General features: G+C 38.1%; 4 protein-coding genes and 1 pseudogene across 5 annotated transcripts in view; 2 read left to right on the forward strand and 3 right to left on the reverse strand.

The window, feature by feature from the left end:
• LOC146458735 (uncharacterized) overlaps positions 1–23,922 on the reverse strand; it is a 257,490-nt gene that overhangs the window by 172,301 nt on the left and 61,267 nt on the right. The gene's annotated exons all lie outside the window — the stretch shown is intronic.
• Positions 1–23,922, reverse strand: part of LOC146458736 (uncharacterized) — a 256,692-nt gene that overhangs the window by 144,331 nt on the left and 88,439 nt on the right. The gene's annotated exons all lie outside the window — the stretch shown is intronic.
• On the forward strand, positions 3,456–3,989 carry LOC146458744 (uncharacterized). Its single transcript, XM_085090377.1, has one exon. The coding sequence runs from the start codon at positions 3,456–3,458 to the stop codon at positions 3,987–3,989; it is 534 nt and encodes a 177-aa protein (XP_084946503.1).
• LOC146458745 (uncharacterized) lies at positions 4,661–5,701 on the reverse strand (annotated as a pseudogene).
• LOC146458746 (putative skeletal organic matrix protein 5) overlaps positions 8,603–23,922 on the forward strand; it is a 77,246-nt gene continuing 61,926 nt past the window's right edge. Inside the window, exons 1-5 of one of the 2 annotated variants that reach the window (XM_085090337.1) lie at positions 8,603–8,703; positions 9,963–10,097; positions 11,181–11,223; positions 13,504–13,630; positions 13,737–14,428. In XM_085090337.1, the coding sequence (XP_084946463.1) occupies positions 8,619–8,703; positions 9,963–10,097; positions 11,181–11,223; positions 13,504–13,630; positions 13,737–14,261 (915 nt within the window). In that variant the 5' untranslated portion in view covers positions 8,603–8,618 and the 3' untranslated portion in view covers positions 14,262–14,428. Of the gene's footprint in view, positions 8,704–9,962; positions 10,098–11,180; positions 11,224–13,503; positions 13,631–13,736; positions 14,429–23,922 lie in introns of those variants that run through there. The other variant, XM_085090336.1, reaches the window with a different exon arrangement.

Below are 23,922 nucleotides of genomic sequence, written 5' to 3' on the forward strand. Positions count from 1 at the left end.
TCTATGGCATACGTGGCAATTGTCATAATTGGTTAAAGAATTATCTCACAGAAACAGAAGACAAATTGTGAAATATAACCAAGTAAGGTCTGCAGTTATGCCAATCACATGTGGGGTACCACAGGGATCGGTTCTTGGTCCTTTACTTTTTCTAATATACATCAATGACCTAGCTAATTGTACCAATGACCTATCTACTATTTTCTTTGCTAATGATACGAATCTTTTTATTTCTGGGAAAGACATATCAGAGATAGAATCAAATATTAATAGAGAATTAATTAAGGTTCAAAAATGGTTAATAAGCAATCAACTTACTCTAAATGTTAAGAAATCAAATTTTATTGTCTTTAAATCTCGTAGTAAAAAGCTCAAAAAGGAGCTTCATATTAAATTAAATAAAAAGACTTTAGAAAGAGTTAAACAAACGAAGTTTTTGGGAATCATGGTTGATGAACACTTGACATGGAAAGATCACATTGATTATGTTACTTTAAAAATGATAAGAATTTGCAGAATTCTACGAAGAATTCGCTTTTTTCTGAACCAATCAACACTAAAATTATTACATTATAGCTTAGTATACCCTTACCTACACTATGGAAATTTAGTATAAATCTACTAGTGTTCTATTACGAATTCCGTCCTCTGATTGGCTACGCTACTCGCTATCTATTCTGTGATAGATAGTGAGTAGCGATTTTCAACAAAATGGCGCCCGCTTCTTCGCGTTTTCGAAGTGTCTGCGATGAGGAAATAGATAATTTACTTGTTTAGTTTTGAGCGACTAGTAGATTTATACTAAAACAATTAGATTATTCGCTGTCGATTTCTATGCGTGATAGTTGATTCGGGCTTCGCCCTCATCAACTATCACGCGATAGAAATCTCGAGCTCATAATCTAATTGTTAAATAGTTTGGGCTAATAACTTTCCTACATGGTTAGAAAACTTATTTAAGCTGCAAAAGAAAATTTTAAGAATCATCACTTTCTCTCCTTATAATACACCATCTCTTCCACTTTTCAATAAGTTGGAAATTCTAAACATACACCAAATAAATGATCTCTTGATTTCTTCATTCAGTTACAACCTGGTCAACAATGCTCTTCCACCTTATTTTAATAATTTTTGTATTATTAAGGCAGAACTTCACAATTATCACACAAGAAGTTCAAGAAAGCTACAAAAAACTTTTAATAGGACAAATTATAGTGTTTATTCAACTCGCAACAAAGTAATTAATACTTGGAATAATATTCCTGCACCTATTAAGCAATCAAATAGTGTTTTCATTTTCAACAAGAATATGAAAAAGTTTTTGATTTCTGGTGCTTAACGCTTTTGGACAATTTTACTTTATTGTACTCGCTACTGGTAATACTGAAATAATGATTAGATTAAGCCTTGGCTACATATAGTTAACGTATATCGTACGATACCATTAACAAGTAATGTACCGATACCTATTAATTAATTTTAAAGTTATGTATTGTAATAGGGGAACTGCCTTGTAAAAGCCCGCAAGGGTTTCTTCAGTTTCCCTCCCAAATAGTTCAGTCTTATTTTGTCACATTTCACATTGTAAATGATTTCAAATATGGGTAAATAAACAATCAATCAAAAAATACGATTTTAAGTCAGTGAAAACAGGCCCGAAATACACACATAAGCATGATGCTTTGAACAGCCACCTTTTAATAAATGCATGTGACAGCTTACGCGAAAGAGACCAAGAAGGACTGTTATATAATTAGATGTATCGAGTAGTAGTCCTTTCTGGTTATGCTTTGCATATGTGGTTTTCCCTAGCATAAGAGGAACATAATCATAATAGGAAGCATAACGAAAAGGAAAATTTTGGATTTTTATAAGCTTTTATACTTATGCTTATATGCTCGCTTTGACAATGACATAGCGATGCTATGCATATACTTGTGCATATTTCGCTAGTGAAACGAACCAGGCTTTAATATAATAAGCAACCATTCGCAACCATGCTTAATGAAAGACTCATAAGGAAAACCCTTTCAAAAAGCGCCGCTCATCATGATCTTTACTGTAACGCTCAAGTGGACGATGAGTAGAATTTTTTAAATTTAGTTAACGCACTTCTTAAAAATCAAATGACAAAAGCTTTCTCATTTTTGTGACGTGCATTAATTTCTAAGGGAAATCATTTTCCTAATAAACTAAGGGAACGAACGTTTAGATTTATAGCTTGTGCATCATTTGAACTTTCCATTGATGCCACTGATTTATGCAGAAAGTTACGTAATATATGTAACTAACTTTGAACGTTAGCCGTCAATATTTGTTGTTCGGTATTTGTTGATCATGTAAACGGTATAGCCTTTGCCTGTAAATACTACATGTGACGTTGTTCGATATTTTTTGATCATATAAATGGTATATAGGAATTGCCAGAATGACGGTTTCGAAATGTTTTGTTCTATGAGAGGGTATCGGTGTTTTTTCCCCAACGGAATCATGACTTATTGTTCCACTACAATATGGGATAAAGGTATGTGTTTTGTTTAAATTATTACACTAGAGCTGAAAATACGAGTAGAACCAAGGACGCCGTAATCTGGATTCCAAATTATTGGAATCCGGAATCCAGAGGCTTGGAATCCGGAATCCAGTGAATCCAGAGGGTTGGGATCCGGAATCCAGAGGGATGGAATCCGGAATCCAATACCTCTGTGGATTCCGTTACATGGGGCGAAATGCGACAAGAGTTTTTAGTGCTCACTTTGCAGAGCACGATCTTCTGCGAGTGCCGGGAGATAGCAGAGTTAACCTACGGAAGGGTGCCGTGCCACTGAAATGGAACCAGTCGCCTAGCGAAAGTGAAAAGAAAAGAAAATTACCCGCAAAGCGAAACAAAGTATCGTCAAAAAAGGTGAGACGAAACTTAAACCCTGAGTCCGTGCATGTGGTGGAGAACGTTGTCCGTGTAGAGTCATTGCGTGTATTAACAACTAAAGCTACTCAAAGCGCTTTTAATGCTCTCGTTGTCGCTAATCGTAGTCTAAATGACGAAATAAAGTACTTAAGAGGTAAAAGACATGACTCTCCTATTGTCTCTGTGGACCTTATCAAATCTGACAAGCAATGTCAACACTACACTGGCTTTCCAGAGTACGAAGTTTTTCAAGCGGTTTTCACCATGTTAAACCACGGTAATAATGGAGAAAATGTTAAGTTGGTATCAGCACCCAATGCTCACCCAGAAACAGGCCGAGGGTGGAAACGTAGTCTCAGTGGTGAACTCCAATTTCTCCTCACTTTGATGGGACTGAGAAGGGGTTTCACCACTGAGCATCTGGGTTGGTTGTTTTAGCTGTGACAAGAGCACAGTGAGCCGCCTTTTTGTAGTTGGATAAGCTTCATGTACCTCCGACTAACGCGCGATTCCAATTTGGTCAACAAAAGAGCAAATTAACAAAACAATGCCACAGAGTTTCAGAGACAGCTACCCTAAGACACGTGTAATTATAGACTGCACTGAGCTGTACTGTGAAGCGGCAACATCTCTTGAGTTGAATGGTAACATGTACTCTGATTACAAGGGGAGAGAGACCTATTTCAGGCCAGTGTCTCATTTGTGTCAACTTTATTATGGGAGCTTATCTGACCGAGAAATAGTAGAAAGAAGTGGCCTTCTTGACCCCAAAATGTTTGATAATGGTGACGAAATCATGGCAGACAAAGGATTTAATATCAGAGATCTTACTGATAAGATTGGAGTTAAACTTAATTTGCCAATTTTTCTCGGATCAACGCCCCAATTTGAAGCAACTGAAACTGTTATTAACCAGAAAATAGCATCAAACAGGATTCATGTGGAACGGTTTATCAACAAGGTCAAGAAATTTAGACTAATTGATGAAACAATTCCCCTGTCACTGCATGGATCAGTTAGTCTAATATGGACAGTTGCTGTTCTTTTGACATTGTTCCACTTTCCTATTATATCTGCGTGAAATATACGAGCTATGAAGATTCAATAAAATGATAAAATACACCTATCAGGCTTAAGCTGCTGCAGTTTGGGGTTGGGGGGGGGGGGGGCTAACTGGGAGTTTTTGTTCAAATGTCCTGACACCCCTGGAGGGTGTTTGTGGATGCTCAAAAGAATCACAAAACTTCTTTGAAAATTTCTTAGAACTCCACTGACCCAGTGAAATGTCCCCATCATGAGTAAGTCATTGCTCTAAAACCCCCCACCTATACCTCCAGTGGGTTAACATTTACAGGTGCATAACAGGGAAAACTGTTGTTATTTGGAACAGGATCCATAATTGATTAGCTTGATAGTCATGACACTAAGTTCTGCGAAAGTGATGGGGATTTTATTTTAAACAGTGGGATACTCATCTCCCTGCAATGTCATTGTCTTAAACAAGCATAAACAATGCAAATGTGATAAAGAAGCATTTAGCTGAATGAATATCAGCAACCAGGGTACATTAACCAATGTTTTTGGCAACTGCTGTTTTGTTGAAAGCAGAGGTCCAAAAGCTATAATAGAGAGTACCCTAATTAGAGTACCCCAGTTTGAACATAAAATCCATCCCATGAATATCTTGACTTATCATGGACAAAGTGACTGGCATTCATCAAACTACGCTTATCAAACTAAGCTTAACGGGGGTAACAGGATTCGTCTTTTTTTTATCAGACACTTGGTGGTGTTCAGGTCAAACCTCATGTTTTCCTTCTTCAAGACAGGCAAACTTGACTTTTTGAGCACACTATTATTCATTATTTATGGTAGAAAACATGAAATAAAATTCCTTGGGGGGGGGGGGGGGGCGGTTAAATGTCATTTGTTTTTTTTCCATTCGCTCAATTTCAAGCCAATTTAGGAAGTATGTAAGAAAAGTAATTGTTACCCACTTTCCTGACACATCATCCCAGAACTGTTCATTGAAAGTGAATCGTTCAATAAAAAGACTTCGGTGTGTATAAACAATGAAATCATTGAAAGCAGCTCCAGTTAATGCCAATTGACATTGAAGCTGAAAGTTTGTAGGGGTGTTTATGCTTTAAATGTAGGCTATTTCCCACAGCCTCAAGGTAAAAGTTTCTGTTGGCTTGTGCAACATCCATAAGGTCACTGTTTCTTTTGTTCATAAGGGCATTTTGACTCTCCAATCCCCACCATGTCAGAGAACATTATCTTTGAATCAGGAGAAAGCCCTAACCAAGGGTTGTTAACATTAACTACAAGGCCACAAGACAGAACTTTAACATTCTCTTCAACAGAGGCAAAGTACTCATGGTATTTTTTCCAAGCAATTGGTTCGTACATGTGTCCATGATCAAATCTTCGCTGCAAAAATGCAGATGGGGTTGAGGGCTCAGCAACAAAATTTTCTGCATGCTTTCCCATACCCCTTTTCCAGCTGTAAACATCATAGATCCGAGAGGCAGTCACTCTGTATTTTCGATGCTCTATCCAAATTGAAGAGTTTGCTTGCTCTTTTGTGTCCTTTTCTAAGGACACAGAGTCTGCAAGTGTCAAATACAAGTCATCATAGATAAGAAGCTCTTCATGTTGGGAAATGTCATAATAAACTGGAACTGAACTGTGCGGAAAGGAAGGATAGTCAGAGTAGAAGTTAGTTAGACTACCTCTTTGACTTGTCCCAGGATCAATGGAGCAATAAACTTTGAAACTTTCACCATACATGGGACATTGCTTTGCCAGTGTGGAAAACGATAAGAATTTACCACACTTTGTATTGACAAAGTCACTGGCATGAACATCTGTCTCCTCTCTCACAGAATTCACAAAATTTATCGTGTGATTGACTTTAGCAAAGCGTCTATACTTGACTTTAAGTCCCGTCCAAAAAAAACACCATGAAAATAATGAATGTATTGTTTGAGTTAGACAAAGAGTATTTTTCTTCACATGAAAGCCCTGTGCAAGACTTGCAAGAATTGTTGGACGCATATTTGTTTGTAAAATAGGTTCCTCAGTTTTATTTTTATAAAGATACGTGAGTACAGTTTTTATGTAGATAAACGTTTTTTTTACAAAAGAAAAACTATTTTCCTCTTTAAAATTGCGATTTTACTGGAATTGGAAATCCTCTGGTAAAAGCTACAAACTATTGAAGCTAAATTTGAGCAAGTTTCACTTACGGATTGGGAAGAATGTTAACATGTTGCTTAGTAGACCACCCTCTAACGTATAGGGGCGAAAGAATTTCTTTTAAAGTTACGCTGATGTAAAATCGTAGACTGGAACTCCAGAAACTAAGGGGAAACTGGTACGAGTGTGGCATTATGGGATCGTTTAAGCAGAGGCATAGACGTCGCGCCGACGAATAACTGCATTTTTCGGAACTTTCTCGGAGTAGCATAGTTTTTAACCTTAGTTAAAGAGTATTTCCTCAGTATACAACTGACTGCCGAGAAAAGCACTTATTCATTTCCATCTGTCTACCCAGACGATCCCACAATCCCTCCCCGTACCTGAGTGGGTCCTGTTTCTGTGAGAGGGTTTTTGTGGACGGTGAAATCCCAGAACAGCAAACATAAGGTTATCGTACAACCATGAGATGTCTTCCGAGGCACTCTAAACAAAGTCCAAAAACACTATTTTTCATTTTGTCAGACATCGTTCTTTGACAATTTGAGTTCGTTCGAAACAAATACAAAAACAAACACTGCGCCCAATTGAAAATCTTAGTGGGGGTACCCCCATATATAAGCTAAGTGGGTATGTGCAGCGCCAAAAGATTAGGATTTTTAGCCGTTTTCGACTGGTATAGGGCATAGATTTGAAGCATTTTAGTCTGAAAGTCTGTAAATGGATATTGATCAGTTCTAGAAACCTCGTCAGAAAATGGGTATAGATTTTAGAAGGCCTGTTCTGAAAAAGGTATCGGAAAATTACATATTTTGGTCTGAAAGAGGGTCAAGGTTTGGATAACCGAGTCACAAACCCTCACCAGAAACTTCGAGGGGTATCCCCTCTCCCGGGTTGGAGATGTCATGTGTAATTGACATTGTAATATCTTACTAGCCAGGTGAATCTAACAAGGCAACATTAGTGCCTTGTAATACTAAGGGAAGCAATCGAGCAGCTGCACACCTTGAACTTAAAGCTAAAATACCAGATCACAACCTTCGATCAACTGTGAGGTATGTGGTGAAACATATACTTAATGTGATAAAAAATTATACAAATGTAGGTTCTTTTATATTGTTAGCAACGCCGCCCAGAAAAGTGTTTGAATTTATTATAATTTTTGTTTCGTTATAACGTCAAAATCGGTTTCCCTCTGACAGATCAGATTTTATTAAAACTATTTTTGTATCTGTATCCGTTTTTCTTTTTTCAACCAAAATTGTCTTTAGAACACTGTAGAAGTCTGCTTTGTTTTTCACTGTAAAATAAACAGTCGGGAAAGAAATGCTGCCGGGCAACTTTTAGTTTTAATTTTTTGGGATAAAAATATTGTGCCTCTAAATTTTGCCTATTTTAAATTATTCAAATCAAGCGAGAACAGTCGGTCACAAAGAAGCAAACTGTAGACCCGATATGCGGACTAAATGAAACCCGGTCTTTACTGGGCTGAGGGGTGGTATCGTTCCAACTTGACAGAGAGTTTATAGTTAGTTTTTTTACAACGTTTTTTGACGGTCGTCATGGTTGTCCTGTATTTTCAGCTATAAGTTAAAAGTTGAGCCATTTCTCAGCTATCAATTAATTATGGCAGATCTCAGTTAACTTTTGTAAGATATCAACGGCGTCCCTCTCATTAGCTGAACAGTGTCGAGCATCATCCGAATATTTCCGAAGAACTTTCTCATGCCTCCAATCTCTTTTGAGACTTTGCAAACACTGCTTATCATCTTCTGACGAACTAACGACTGCTAGAAACAACTTGCGAGGAGCTGCGGGTCTTCTTTATTAGCAACTTCAGTCCCCAATCGTAAGCTGCACGGTTGTTGGAAAGTTACATGTATTTGCAAATAAAGTTCACACTTTACTCAGGCAAAGTTTATACATCTCAGCTAACAGTTTTCTTAACGTTTCTCAGCTATAAGTTTAAAAACCGCCATTTCTGGCGGATGACAGTTAGAATTTTGAACAATTCTCAGCCATCAATTAACACCATGCAGACACTCTTTTTACATTTTTGTTTCAACTATAACTATAATGGTAAAGTTCAATTTAAGATATCCGCTGTTATAACTGACCAATCAAATGCGAGATTCGTGAGAGGCTATAAGTTTTAACGTTCGTGCTAACGACTCTGATTAGCACAGTCTTTAGATTTAATTGGACTCCTGGAAGGAAGCTAGAAGGATTTCCATTAGTTTTCAAAAACAAACCGCAGTTAATTGTGTTTGAGCTTAGGGCAAACGACCAAAGCACCACGGGATGTGGAAACGGGAATGACTCATAGCAGCTGCTAATTATAATTATAATACTTTATAGGCTGCTAAGAAAAGAGGAAGCTCTTACATAAACTGTAGCAGTCGAAAACATTATAAAACACACAACAATTACAACAAACTTAATTTTAAATTTTAGATTTTAAACTAACTAGCTCGCCACTTACGATTTGTTTTCAGCGACAGATTCAAAGATGGCCGTTAAGAGAACAGTGTTCCTTCTCCTTCTCATTCTGTTCTCAGTGACTGTGAAGACAAAACAACCTATTAGCCCTGAAGGTAAATTATTCAAATTGAATATTTTAACGATGATGACTATATTGGTTATTTTTTAAGAAAAATATGTACTATTTACTGTTTGGATCCACAAAGTGAAACAGTTTGTTTTGCCTTGCACCAAGCCTAAGAAGGTAGGCGGCATTGCGAAATGGTTCTGCCGCTGGACTTGAACGAAACGAAGGTCGCTGGTTCACGTCCCAGCGTGCTTTGTGATCGTGGAGACCCCACCACCTGCCACTTAACCGCCATCAAACGTTTCTTTTTATTTCTTTTTCTCTCTCTCTCTCTCTCTCTCTCTCTCTCTCTCTCTCTCTCTCTCTCTCTCTCTCTCTCTCTCTCTCTCTCTCTCTCGTTTTTTGTTTGTTTGTTTGTTTGGTTTTTTTTGCGTTTTACCGCGGTTAAACCTGGCACTAACTGGTCTGCAGCTGTTCGTGAGCCTGGGTGTCCTGTGGTTGAATAAAGTGCCTGTTTGGGCAGAAAACAATTTTCAACTTGACACACTGTAGTGACTCAAATGAACCTCTTTCAACTAAGCACCTATTTCGGTGACATGAACACCGAAATATTCATAAGTATCTGATCAATGAAAACAAGTTATAGATTATGCATGAGAGAAGAGGAGATTGAGTCTTCTCCAAATTTGCTGCCACGGACAATAGGTTGTCTAAAATTTGATATTAAAACTGTTTAATAATAGGGGTTTTCAAATAGGCACCTCTTTGGGAGATTATAAGCGGAAAAGTTGATCGCAATGGCTTACTAGAGGTTTCAACTATTTTGGTTTGACAAGAAAGATGGGCATTTTAATTGAGGAAGTATGTTACAGTGGTCGTTGAGAGAGGTAATCATTGGCATGTTTCTTATATGTTGCTCTAAAAATTGAAACGAAAACGCTGAAGACGTTCATCATCAGCCAACTGCACTGCAGTCGGTCACGAGTTTTCTCCATGCCTTCCGGTTCTTGTACCATGCTTCGAATCTCTTCTGGCGTTGGTGGGTATGCCTGGCTGACTACGCTGGCATTGTACTGATGAAACATCAGCTTTGGGCGACCGGGCTTACTTTTGCCATGTTTGGTTTGACCAATTCATTCTCCGGTTTCCTGAGGATATGCCTCAAGAAATGGAGCTGTCGTTGTTGCGACAATACTAGTATTAAATGTGGCTATGAGCCGCTTCTACGAGTTATCACCATAAATTGACTCCCTGTAGCACTAGTTTGGGATGGTTCTTACCGTTTGCTCTAAATATTGTTTGCAGGTACCCGTGAGGAAAAGAAGGTTGTCGATGCGATCAACAAACAAAAGGACGACCTTAAGAATCAAGACGTAAATGTTAAGGATCTACTTGATAAAATAGTGGCAGAGATTGAACGCGAGTGCTACGCAGAGCATGGTAGGTGTTAAGTTCCATTATTTTCCACAAAAAATTATTTCACAATTTGGAAGTATACAGTGCTCAGAAGAGCCAAGTAGACAATGAGACAGCACAGATATTAATTTTCAACCAGATTCGAGTTTCTTGACGCCCGACTCCAGGAAAAAGTTAACTAGGATTTCTTTTTCTAGCATAACATAACATAACTTTATTATTTATATAACGCAAAATACATGGGTATATGATGTAATGCGCTTTACATTACAATGCTTATAATACTACAATGTTACAGCTTTTCAAATAGTTAATAAATGGATACTAAATAAAAATATCACATATATACACATGCGAAAGATCTGTGTTCAAATACTACAGGTCATAAGCTAAAGGTTAATTTAAAATAATGAGTTTTCAACCGTGCCATAAAGGTTTTGAGACTGCCCAAAGCTCTCAACTCGTCTGGAAGGGCGTTCCACAGGGTCGGCGCAGCTGCAAAGAACTCCCTGTCTCCTGTTGTCTTCTTGGTCTTGTTGGGAAGATCGAGCAGTAGGTGTTTTTCTTCTCATTAAAAGTATTTCTCTGATAAACGGTTTGGCGACAACCAAAGCCAAACTGATGTAGGACCATAATAATATTCTGGTCTTTATGCTCACTGGAGGACAATACAGTCAAGTAATTACAAGACTGAATAACATGTATCCCTGGTTAGTTTAAGCTGAGCCTGCCTTGGACAACCAGAGCCAAAATGGAAACTGATTTGAATGATGTGTAACGGCATACAAAGGATTTAAGAACTTGCTCAAGAAATAATTCTTATGGTTTTCATGAGGGGACATTATCTACAACAGACGTAGATCATAACGACACGAAATTCTTTTCGATGATTAAATCTCAAATATATGGCTATTGTTCCCTCCTCCTTTTGTTTTTGGCGGGGAGAGTAAGGGAGTCTTCTTTTCGACAGAGAAGCGTCTTGTCACTTTTAGTTCTTCAGTATGGGTCTAACCAGAAGCTTGGTTCATCTATGTTTTACATTTGATCGTTCTCATATATATATATATGCATTTAATTAAAAGTCAATCCAGACAATTTTCTTTCCAGCCCCAGCCGCCTCTTCTTGTAAGGAACAGTACGAGAAATACAAGTAAGTTTCTAAGCTCTACCAGTAATGACACTAATGTTCATGATTTCTTTATCAAACTTTATTGGGTGCAGAAAAATAAACATTTCTCGGAAAATAAAATTTCAGTTCCATTGTCCTGTGTATCAACGCTTAATGTCATACCAACCGTAAATGTAATACTAACCACAAATGTAATAACAATGAACGTACAACAAAGAATACCAAAGCTTTATGGAAGACTTTATGCTTACCAAAAGTCTTCCGAAGATTTCAGAGAATAATCCAAAGAATTTCGAGTATTATAGGAGAAGAGTATTCGAATTTTTTGTCGTAAGAACATCAAGTAATATTAAGTCTTGTAGTCAGTATGTAGAATAAGAACATTATTTTATTGCATGTCACTGAGATCAAGCTGTGGATAAAATCACACCATCGGTGAAGTGATATGGTAGCACTAAACCGTGAAGTTCCTTGCTTATTTTACTAATGAGTAAGTTAATGATTACGATTATTAACCAAAGACGTTTGCTTAAAACAGCATTGAAAGTTAATAAAGAAATAATGGTAATTCACGATGAACGAGTGTCATTTTCAGTAAAAGTCACTCTTTATATTTCCACTGCATGTGTGTCGTACTACTCTATCACCTAAATCTTTGGGACATATCCAGATTGCCCTTTTTAAAACATCTTTGGGCAATTTTCTGCAATGATTATTTTTAAACTTGAACTTCGTATTTTGTTTGTAAATCTTCGGAAAGCTTCGGTTTAGCTTCGAAAGCGTTCACATTATCCTCGCAAATTATCGTTTTAGCTTCGTTATTAGTTAAACTTCGCAGTACGTATACCTCGGTGATCTTCGGTAAATCCTGTAATTATAATACCTCAGCGATCGGAAGTACTCACTAAGACTTTGATTGATGTTCGGTAATCTTCGGGAATAAAGCGCCAGTCATCTTTGGGTGATATAAATACAGGGTTATTACATTTAGGGTTAACTTGTATAATATTTACGGCTGGTCAGGTTATTACATTTTGTGTTAAATTGTATTGCATTTACGGTGGGTTCAGTTATTACATTAGGTGGTTTTAGGTGGTTTAAGTAGTATGTTTAGCAAAACTTTTAATAATTTTATTCGCTACTGATGAATTTGCCATGTGAAACTTTTGCAACCTCTGTTTTGTGTCCACCAAAGAATCGACTCAGTTCTGTATCCATGGATTCTATCGGCTGCATAATTAAACGTCAAGACTAAAGGGCAAAATATTTTTCCAAACATTTCAAGCGGCGAGGTGTTTCCACTTCAATGACCTTTAAAAGGTACAGCAAAATTTGGTATTCTTTTCGCCAAAACTGGAAGAGTCACAAATATTGTGACTGAAGGTATTTTTCTGCCTCGAAGGGAAAGAGGGTGTGTGTGAGACGTACAGAATCGTCTCGCCCCCTCCCCCAATTGACACCCAGAGTACCACTCAGTTCCTAGTTAAATCATGCAGTGATTGCATTAGCTCTTATCCAGCCTTAATTGTCAAAATGGTGTGTTCCATATAACCAAGAACATACCACAAGATTACTAATCCTGAAAAAGGCTTCCTTTCCGAATTGTGCGTTAACATTCAAGAATGATTTCAACTTATAATTAAGCATTATAATAAGCATTTTCCTTCCTCATTCTGTTACCTTTGAGCCAATTTCTTTCTTTCAATTCAATTTTTCAAGATGGGCTTCGAATTCGCTGCAGCGCATCTTTGTTCTTTCTGCAAACGACAACCAGAAACAATGCTTTATTTCTTTTATGAGTGTCCCTACTCAAGTTCATTTAGGAAAAAACTTGGAATGATATTATTTATCCCTGACAACCATACATTGAAGGATATTTTAATAGGGATTTTAACACCTCAAAACGCCTCTTACTTAATTACCTAAAAGATATATTTATGGAGTTGCAGAAGGAAGGAAGTAATTCCGAATCCCCAAAATGCGAAATTACGGTTGATGAACATTACATTTACACAATGCAACACAGTAGTTACAAAACAGTTCGGTTGCTTAAGAATAAAACAATGACTACTACTACTACTACTACTACTACTACTACTACTACTAATTGAACGATGTAATATAATGTTTAGAAATAACACAATGTGCAAAATTTTTATCAGCTGTTATGACGAGAGGTTGAAGTTATTATGCACCTTTGTTGTAACGTTACGAAACTGTGCTTTTTCCGGCTAATTGTAATCGTCTTATCGTGACGAAGAAAAAGAGTAATAGAGTTAAATTGTTCCATTCCTACAACAGGTCAACAAAAAGTCAAGTGTACACGCTGATTTTTGGTTCAGAAACGATTCCTGTTTACTGTCACATGGGAAACTTTGGATGTGGAGATGGAGGATGGACGCCGGTCATGAAGATTGATGGCACAAAGGTAAAATTCATTCTAGTTTTTACTTCGTTACTCTTCCGTTTTCGTTTTGCTTTGCTGATGTTATGGTTTTTTGATTCCGAAAAATGTTTTTTTTTTCTGTTTTCAGCGCACCTTCCATTACGATTCTATTCTTTGGAGCAACAAAAATACCTACAATCGTGCAGGAGGGCAGACTGGGTTTGACCAAACGCAGACGAAGTTGCCAACTTACTGGGGCACGTCCTTCTCCAAGATCTGTCTTGGGATGATGGTCCACAATCAGAGCAACTTTGTTGTCATTGACACTCACGTAAGCTCCCTATACTCACTAATCGCTGACGGGCAATACCGTGCTATCCCACTGGGTCGTGACACCTGGAAGAACCTCCTTGGGCCTGCAGCCTCCTTGCAGCGCAACTGTAACAGGGAAGGGTTTAACGCAAGGTGTACTTGGGGTGGGCAGGTCTTTTCCAAAGTAAGGATCGGTATCCTGGGTAACCAGGAAAATAATTGTTTGAGCTGCGACTCCAGAATCGGGTTTGGTACTGGAGGACACCCTGATGACTCCAACACGTGTGGAAACGTGGCTGCCTATTCACCAGATAATGGTGAGAGGTCCATCAAGGCCATGGGGAACATCTTGGTGCAGTGAGTACTAAAACTGGCAACATATGTCAAGTTCACAGCGACAGTGATCTTCAGAACACAATACGGAAACTCTAAATTTTATAATTCGAACCAGATTAGCACAAGAGATGAAAATAATCTCATGATTGAGAGTAAAGGACGTGTAAAACGAAGGTAAAATAAATAATTGCATACACGGTTAAAAATGTTTCATCCCTTTCATGATTTCTTTTTACATGTATTGCATACATAAGTGAGAGAGACCACCTACAATCAAGGGCGAAAAGGCTAGGACAAATTTGCATTTATGTGTACACACGCAACAGAAAAATGGTGCGGGAGAAAGAAAATATCCCTTCACCGACCCTCACCACCTTAGCACCACCTTAACACCTAGGGTTTGTAAGGACACATTTAATAATAATTAATATCTGTATGGCGCAAATTAGCATGTGTATATGATCAAATGCGCCTAACAAATTGTATATGTAAAAAATAAAAAAATAAAAATAAAAAAAATAATTTTTAAAAATAGTTATTTACAATTCTTACAGTCCTTACATCGTATTGTAAGCAACTCTAAATAAAAATGTCTTCAATTTGGACTTAAAACGTGTGAGATTATCCTCGTCCCTTATTGCGCTCGGCAGTTTATTCCACAGTGATGGTGCAGCAGCAGTAAAAGCCCTGTCACCGAGTGTCTTCTTCGTTTTCGTGGATGGTGGTACTAATAAAAGTTCAGAACTTGAGCGAAGACCATACGTGGAAAAGTTCCTAACATTAACGAGATTACAAATGTAATCAGGTACTTGGTCATGTATGGCTTTAAAAGTAATTATTAAAATCTTAAAATCAATTCTTAATTTGACTGGTAGCCAATGTAAAGAAAATAACACGGGAGTAACATGGCTAAAGCGCGGAGTTGATCAAGATCAGGACATCATTTCTATGGGACATATCGTTCAAAATTAGCTTTCAAAACAAGTATTTTGTTTGTATGTTCAAAGCAATAGACGATTTTGCGACCAAGTTTTGTGCTGGTTTACGATTCATTTCTGTACACGGTGTGCAATAAAAAATAAACACTGAAAACTAATAGGAAAATCTGGAGGTGCTGGGAAATGAATAAAAGAAACAAGTGAATCTGGAGGCGCTAGTAAACGAAAACAAATTTGCGAAAAGCAACTGTTAGCTTGTGGAATTTGCACATCTAGAGATCTTCACAAACTCCAAACTCGGTGAATTTAGCTCGTCCAGTCACACAAGACTTTTTCAAATAAAATTCGTTAACTGATAAGTACACTTCAGCTACCCGGATTCAAAAGCTTTTAGACCAAGGTTTGCTACAAAAAAAGTGAGGCCTTTCTTATGGGTAAATTGTTTGTTTGTTTGTTTGTTGTTTGGTTAATTTTAAGTTTTTTAAGTTCAGTTTTCAAGCGTGTTTTCGTCGGTAGTTAAAATGACTCTAAAAAGATCCCTGTATGGTAAATGAAATTATTCTTATCGGCTGAACAGAGCTCCAAGGACCCACTAAGGTCACGTACTGTTCATAACTAATTTTGCTGTTAATCTATCATTCCAATCTTAAAATAGATTCTCAGTAAAGTATGCAGTCGGTTATTTGGCTAGTGGTAAAACATGTCGGTATGTCACTTGGCCAATCGGAGGGTAAGGTTCGGCACACATGGTCGATTTCGACCAATCAGAAGTCATGATTTGAAAACTACGTTTCGTTAAAATGACCAACCAGAAAGACATTTCGTTTTTAATTGTTTTCTGACTAAACGAATTCTATTTCCTTGTATGTTTCACTTTTTCACGACAGATTTATAGTCGAACGTCTTCCCTATTACGCCACCCGATATAGATTCACAGTTCTTACTGGACCCTGGCAATTTTCTATTTATTGCTTTAAGAGTGACATTAACAATCCAAGATGGTGAACGAATTATAAGATCCACCATTTTGAAACGCCGAGATGTTTAAAAGTTTCAACCAAGGAAGATCACCAAAAAAGAGGTCACACAACAGAGAATAAAGCGACTTTTGTAAGAGAATGAATGGTTAATTAAGGACCCTTACAAAGGAGGAAAAATCGGGTATCCCACAATGCCTCGCTTCCAACTATATTATCAACTCGTGTTGACACGCTTTCTCGCATTTGCGATGGAGCTTCTCGGAGTGACGCTGATCTGCTCTCTCCGTCGCCATTGATTTACGTGAGTTTCTTAGATTTAGACAGTCAGAGTTACGTCAACTCGTCAAACTTAGCCTGTGTTCGGTTGCTAACGGTCGTGGGAAACGTTAGTTTTCCAGAAGACTTACGAGAGCGGCGTCTTTGCTTGTTCGTGCGATCAAAAACACTGAACGGCCGCTTGCCACTCGACTTTTCTTCGACTTCTTTCATGCATTTACCGTTTGCTTGAATATCGACTAAAAAGGAAGCATTTATGTCACTACTTGATGTCCTTACACGAATAGAACCGAGCAGAATCGTGCTTTAATAAATTACTGTTCATTTCGACCGGGAAAACGAGTGATCGTTCAAAAGCAGTTACTACTGATAAAAGCATCGCGCAGTTGTTGACATTTTTGGCGTCAATTTAGGCAAACTTCAACGAACAAAAATTCCTTCAAAACATGGGGACTTAAGGGGAAATTGAATAAAATTCAAAGGAGATACTATTCGAGCAACAACAGGCAAGATTTAACTCTAATGTACCCTGGATTGAACTCGCTAGGGTCAAATTTGTATCAAGCATTTGAAAGCCGCGAACGAACAAAGCGAGTCGATCATGCATACCACTCCAAACAATTGTATGTTTTTCTTTATTCTTAGGCAAATTAACTGCGATATTGTAATACAAGCTTGAACTTAATTGTCAAAACAATGCACAAAATGATTTAACTTACATTCTTAGGTCCTGAATTAGGAAAAATAGCCACTTGAAATTCAGTCGATTTCGGACTGCGTGCTCACCTTCGCATCGATATTTGACATCTTCTAGTCGATAATTTTTCGCGGAGACTCGTGGGATACCTGATGTCTCCTCCTTTGACCCTTACCATTATTTACAGAATCACCATAAAACCGTGTGATAAAATCTTCCAACACACCGTTTGTATTTCAACATTTTTGGATCACTAGTCGTTCGCCATCTTGGATTGTTGACGTCAACATGGGCATGTCATTAAAAATTACCCAGTAAGAGTGGTTATATGGAGAGTTGGGTGACTATGTGGAGAGTAAGGGTTAGCGTTAGGGTTAGGTCATTAAACTAGTGGATTAATACATTTGCAAAAAAAAATGTTTAAATAACGCTCTGGCTAAACTAGAAAACATTGTTGAGGAGGCAAATGTTTGCCGCTTTAGCTGCGAAGGAAGCATATGTTGTGGAAAAAATTTTGCTGCTTGGAAATACATTTTTGCATCCCACGACACGATTTTGCTTCCGAAAAATATGTTTCTCAGTTTAGCCACCATGAAAGCAATGTTGACTAGTTCTCAGTGCTGCTCATTAAAAATGTTTTCTAGCATTAAAGTCGGCTTATTATTATGCGCATGCGTGACCCTTTGTTTCCAGAACAATGTTTCTTCGTTTAGCCACCGTGGCAGCAAACATTTTAGGGAGCTTTAGAAACGACGACGGCGACGGCAGCGAAAACGTAGCTAGTAAAATGAGTTCGCGTTTTTTCTAACGTCGTCGCGATTATTCTAACTCTATCAATGTCAAATGTAGATGAATTTTCCTGCAGTTGAAATTTCGGAGACCGCACCCAAGTTTAGAAAAAGAAAGAAAATTCGTCATCGTGTATTGACGTCCTCCATGAAACGTCCCATCAGCAAACTTCACGACCTAGTCGAGCAGTGACGGCAAAGAAATGTACAAAAAAGTGCAGTGCACATGCAGAGCTGTTGTTTTGGTCATTAAGCCTAACGTTGTTTTTTTTTTTTGACACTTCTGTTGCTGTTACCGCCGTTGTTGCTAAAGCTTCCTATTTTGCTACGTTTGCTTCCTGCTAATTTAGCCACGCCGAAAACATAAAAAGAAACAACGTTTCCGCAACAATGTTTCCTAGTTTAGCCAGGCTTTAAGGGAGATGTTGGCCTGTGAATCTGTAGTCCCCTGCTTAACATAAACATGACCTATAACGGAACTTCTTGAATAAGTAATAACAAGGTGCACTTAATAGACTTAATAAGTAAACACTCAACTGATGAAACGGCCCTATTTTACGTTTCAAAGTACGTTATAACGCATTGCTTGCCGCTCGTTTTCGCTTTTTCTCGCCGACTCCTCCGCGTCTCCCACGATACACCAAGTGTGTTTTGCTGTTGAATGATTGTACCAAAGTTTGACCCTTAAAATAGACGCCTAATTTGAAATCTAACAGTAATTTCCAATAAAGCAAACTGCATACCAGTAAGGGCGCAAGAGCAGCAAAGAGAGCAAATATACACACGCGCATGTTATCACCCCCTTCGCCCATCACTCCACCCTGTTTAGGGCCTGCATTCACGTGCCGAACAGGAGTGGTAGAGAGAAAGAAGTGATAAAGGAAGAAACGTCTCCAATTATGAACTCCCCAAAAATTACTACAGAAACTCATTGTTAAAGAACAAGACAAATAAAACCAAACTTCTCGACACGATGTTCGCATCACTTTTCTGTATTTCACTGCATTTGGACATTTATCATGTCACGTGACTCATTTTCCTTAATTAACCGTTACTCTTAAGATGTGGACATCATTAAAAGGCGGGATGATAAGGCCCTTACAAGGGCTCAACGAGTAAGCAACAAACAAGATTGATATAATGTAACTTTTTGTTCCCCATTTTTGAGTAAAAATTTTAACCTTTATAAGTCGTTTTCAGGTCACGTGACTAGAATCTGATACAGCAAATTTTGGAAAATTAATAAGGACACCGATAATAAACTGTTTGCCAAGTTTCACAGAGACCGGACAAATGCTTTCCCTCCAAATAAAAATGTGCATAACAATTAGGCTGGTCAAGCCTTGATACACTTGAGGCATGAGTCAGAAAAAACAATACAAACGTACAATATAAGTTGATCATGGATTAACAAATTGAGCAAAGTTGATAATGGATTAACAAAATTAAACCTCGTATACCAGCTAGACCCACAGCTTCCCTCTAAGAAGGAGCTGGTCACCTTAAATGGACTTCTGGCAAAGAATGACTGGGTATCTGGTTACAAAAAAGCTTGCCACCAAATTGCAGGATACGTCATTCCACTTTCCCTCCTGGTCTTCATAGCCTGGGTCACGTTTTCCAAATATATGACCGCAATCCTCAATACCACTGGTGTCGCTCGGGTTTCCGGCTGCCCACGCAGTAAACTGCGCCTCGACTAAGGTCCCGTCAATCCAATAGAGCTTGCGGGCTGCATCATCTCGCCGGATTCCAATCCACGCGCCACCCCACGTAACAGTCTTCTGCTTTAGTACCAGGTCGGCGATGAATTGGTTTTCCTCAGCTGATTTGATTATGGGCAGGTCTGCACCCCGACGTCGGCAAGCTGCTCGAGCATCGCTCCAGTGTTTGGTTGGAGTATCATCGATAAAATAGCAAGATTGCCCATGCCTAACCCAACCAGCCAGACAACCTGAACGAGCAAATATGAGAACTTAATCATTATGTTTGTATCGTGGAACGCCTTCTGGTAGTTTACGAACAGAATTATGGATATCCTGGGATAAACCGTTATATTTTTTTGCTAAAAAAACCCTGGTAATTTTAGGCATAAATGGCTGGAAAATTTCAGTTATAGGGAATAAGCTGTCATAAAATATATAGGATATTACACGGCGGCGCGAAGATGTGAATTTTATTTTGGAATATACGAACAAGCGCAGTAATTGAGTAAAATATATTTTTTTGATACAAGAAAATAAAATTCACATTTTCAAGCCACCAATTATTATTATTATTATTATTATTATTATTATTATTATTATTATTATTATTATTATTATTATTATTATTATTATTATTATTATATAGACAAATCCATCGCTCACCATTTTTCACTGTTTGCACATACAACCGTGAAAAAGCTGGAAATGACGTTATTCTACGAGTACTGTATTTTCCAATAAACCCCTCCTGTCTATATAATAAAATAAAGTATTTCGTAACCGGGCCTCACCAGTGAAAGTGTATGTTATGAATCGCAGACGTTTATATTACGGCAGGGAAATGTTGCATAACTGAAACTGAACCAAAATGCCTTCCACTCTCCACCCTTCCCCTGGAATGGTCTGTAAAAGTTCGAAAATTAGCCGAAGCGAGGCGTTAACCTTTATGACCTACAGAGAGTGAAGACCTTCACTTGAAATTCAAGGAATTTACGGCAAATATAGTCACAGAAGATATATTATACAGGATGTTCAAGGGACTCGACTGCAAAACGGAAAATGTTACCATTGAATACCAGAGATGAGGTAGTGGCAACTTGAGCTTCCGAACATGTTGGCGAAAGACAAAGCAAACGTAGCAAACTACACAGCGTGTTTGCTTCTGTTTGAATGCTGTTTTGGGGGAAATGACGGAACTCAATACCTACCAGGCTTTGCGTAGCACACGCGTTCAATCTCTGCCACTATTTTATCAAGTAGATTCTTAACGTCTACTTCTTGTTTCTTAATCTCATCTTTTTGTTTGTTAATCACATCGACAACCTTCTTTTCCTCGGAGGAAGCTGCAAACAATTTTTAGAGCAAACGGTCAGAAACATCTCAATGATTACAGTCAAACCTAACTCTGCTTAACAACCTCTCGATCTCTTCTTCAAAATGCTGATCTTTTAAGTCGAAGCAAAATAGTTAAAGCCCGTCGTAAGGCACGAATATAAATTTACGCCCCCAACCCCCCTCCCCCCCCCCCCCCCAACGTTTTGGATGGTTAAAAAATATTTTATGTTATTTTACTTAACCACATCCATCACTTACAGAAACAACTTACCTTACATATTCGTATTAAGAATGTTATAGAAGGTTTTTCCGACAAGCCCGACAATTTCAGACAGTTTGTCATTAGTTTTGCTGCCGAACGGACGACTAGGTTTCAACCATGAAATAATGGAATTTCAGCCGTTGTTTCTATTTTCTTTTGTTCTTGGATCGGTGTTTCACGAAGATAGAGTTTCATCACTGAATAAGTTCGAGGGAGTTTTTGCACAAAGGCATTCATTTATGAAAGCTACTTATCGCCTTTACGCATAAATATTTGAAACGGATAATTATGTACAGCTACGGTCATCCTGGATCATTCAATCCCGCTGTCATAACGAACAAAGAAGCACATATGATTTACGGAAAAACGGAAACTTGGTCTTCCTAGCTGCTGGTTTCACAAGAAAACAAGCCCAAAATTTCTGCCTCATTAGCCTGATGTGTTGGTCAAATGTAATTAGGGCCAGACTGAAGCATTGACTTCTTAAGGCTAATACTTGAAAAGAAAAGAAAACATGAAAATTAAACACTAACCCCCCATCCCAACTCCAAAACAGGCTAAAAGAAACGTGGAAGAGTTTCATTAAACCTGCCATGCAACGACTCTCATGAAAAGAGATAATCCCATCACATTTAAACGAATTCAGAACTAACAGCTGCAAGTCTTGCAAAATTCATGATCTCGCCACTGGGTTTCGAGCACAGCCGGGGGTGTTTTTCCTAATGAAACTCTCTCAGGCAGACTCTTAAATAATTCTCATGACACTTGGACGGCAATCCCTAACTATCATTTTGAAAAACATGGCGGACTCTTGTTTCTACTGACACTTAATATATGTGAACGATTTTGGTTGCCTAGCACGTGACCGAAATCTTGCCGGTGTTTTCAGAGTGGTATTACCTCCGAGTCCCCCAAACACGACTGCGTAGGAGGCTACCGTAATGGCGGCTGATGGTGAATACACTATACGTGGACTAATGAATAATTTTTGACTGATTAAATTCCAGTTAAATTAATATAAAGTTTACAGCCCAACGAGTGACCAATAGAAAGACCTGAGCAACATTTCCCCACATTACGATAACTCGTTCATTGCGCATGTGCGCATGCACGAGTTAAAAAGGGGGGGTCACTGATTATAATCCATGGTAGTGGCTAAATATGAAGATTTGTATGGAATTTCATCATTGGTTTACATATCGAACAAAAAATGAGATATAATAACGATGATGTAATCGTTATATTTCGCTAAGGGAAAATAAATTCGCCACTAAGGAATTCTGGTGATATTTTTTCTGCCTCAACGTTCAGTGTGGCACCTAAATTATTGGCTTGGATTATGTAGTCTTTGAAAAATGAACTATATGATAGGATATACGATACAGCTTATGCGTTCCTAAATATTCAATTTAAATATTTTACCTTCAGGCCCAACAGGCTGTTTTGTCAACACAGTCACTGGACAGAAGACGAAAAGGAGAAGGAACACTGTTTTCGTAACGGCCATCGCAAGCAGTGAACTAGTAGTTAGTCTAAAATTTCTCCTTGCCTTGACAAAGGGGAGTCCGTTGTAAATGTAGCGTGTTTTAAAATGTTTTCGAACGCCGCTACTAGCGTTGACCCGTAGGATTTATTCACGGTTGATGTGTTTACAGTTATTTGCATGCGAAATAACGCAATCATTTCAAAGAAATTACCGAGCTACCAATTCCTTTCCGAATGGTTCATAAACAACGAATTAAATTAAACAGGCTTGGGTCATGGCTAGCAAAGGCGAAAAAGTATTTTGATTCATGGACATGCGCAGAACCATGAACCCCTCCCTTTAAATTCACTTAAACCACCATATGGTTGCCGGAAAGATATTTAAAAATTTGTCGAGAACTAACTTAAAAAACACTGTCAGCTGAACCTTGTAAAGATGACTAAAAGCACTTGGGTTTTTGTAAAATTAAAATTTACTCTGAACTAAAAGGCATCATTTTGACAACTTTTTGATGGCTCTTAAATGAACTGTTCAATTAAATCCTGTGGTAAGTTAAGTAGAGTCACTTTCACGAAAGTTAAAGTTGACAGCCTCGCATGGATCTTAAATTTGATGGGTCATTTGATTGGTCACCTCTTATTTAACTTAAACCGCCATAAGGTTGCCTGTCTGAAAGATCTCTAAAAGGTTGCCAAAAACTAACTTAAAAACACTGTCAGCTAAAGATTCCCCACAGCAAAGGTGACTAAAAGCACTTAGCTCGAGTTTTTTTCAACCTTTCGTGTTCTCCAGGTTGCTTTTCTCTGATCAATGGTTTTAGCTTGATTCAGAGTATTTAAAAATTTACAAATTTTACAGGCACAATTTTTTGTCGCAAACTGAGAAGGTCTGATTCGGACAGGAGCACTCAGATTTCATTTTCCGACACGTATGCCTGTGTCACTGAATAATACGTCATTTTCGCAAACAATTGACACATATGTCCAAAATTATAGTTTCCCGGCCCGGGGGCCGTTTCTCAAACGTCCCGGTAACTTTTCGGGGCCGAAATCAAATATTCAAATCAAAATCTAAAGAATAAAAGCGCGGGTCCTAGCTAACAAACCAGTCCATTTTGTTTTGTTAACTAATAGTTTTATCATAATATCTACAAAACTACTGAAACTTCGATCTTAAATTGAAACAACCACAGCTTTCCGGGCCCCCAATTATCGGGAC

The sequence above is a fragment of the Pavona decussata genome, unplaced genomic scaffold (assembly GCF_977016875.1).
Source record: "Pavona decussata unplaced genomic scaffold, jaPavDecu1.1 SCAFFOLD_229, whole genome shotgun sequence".
Taxonomy (NCBI): Eukaryota; Metazoa; Cnidaria; class Anthozoa; order Scleractinia; family Agariciidae; genus Pavona; species Pavona decussata.

Excerpts from the sequence above, each read along its gene's own strand:
- LOC146458744 (XM_085090377.1), top strand. The coding sequence starts at position 3,456 with ATGCCACAGAGTTTCAGAGACAGCTACCCTAAGACACGTGTAATTATA.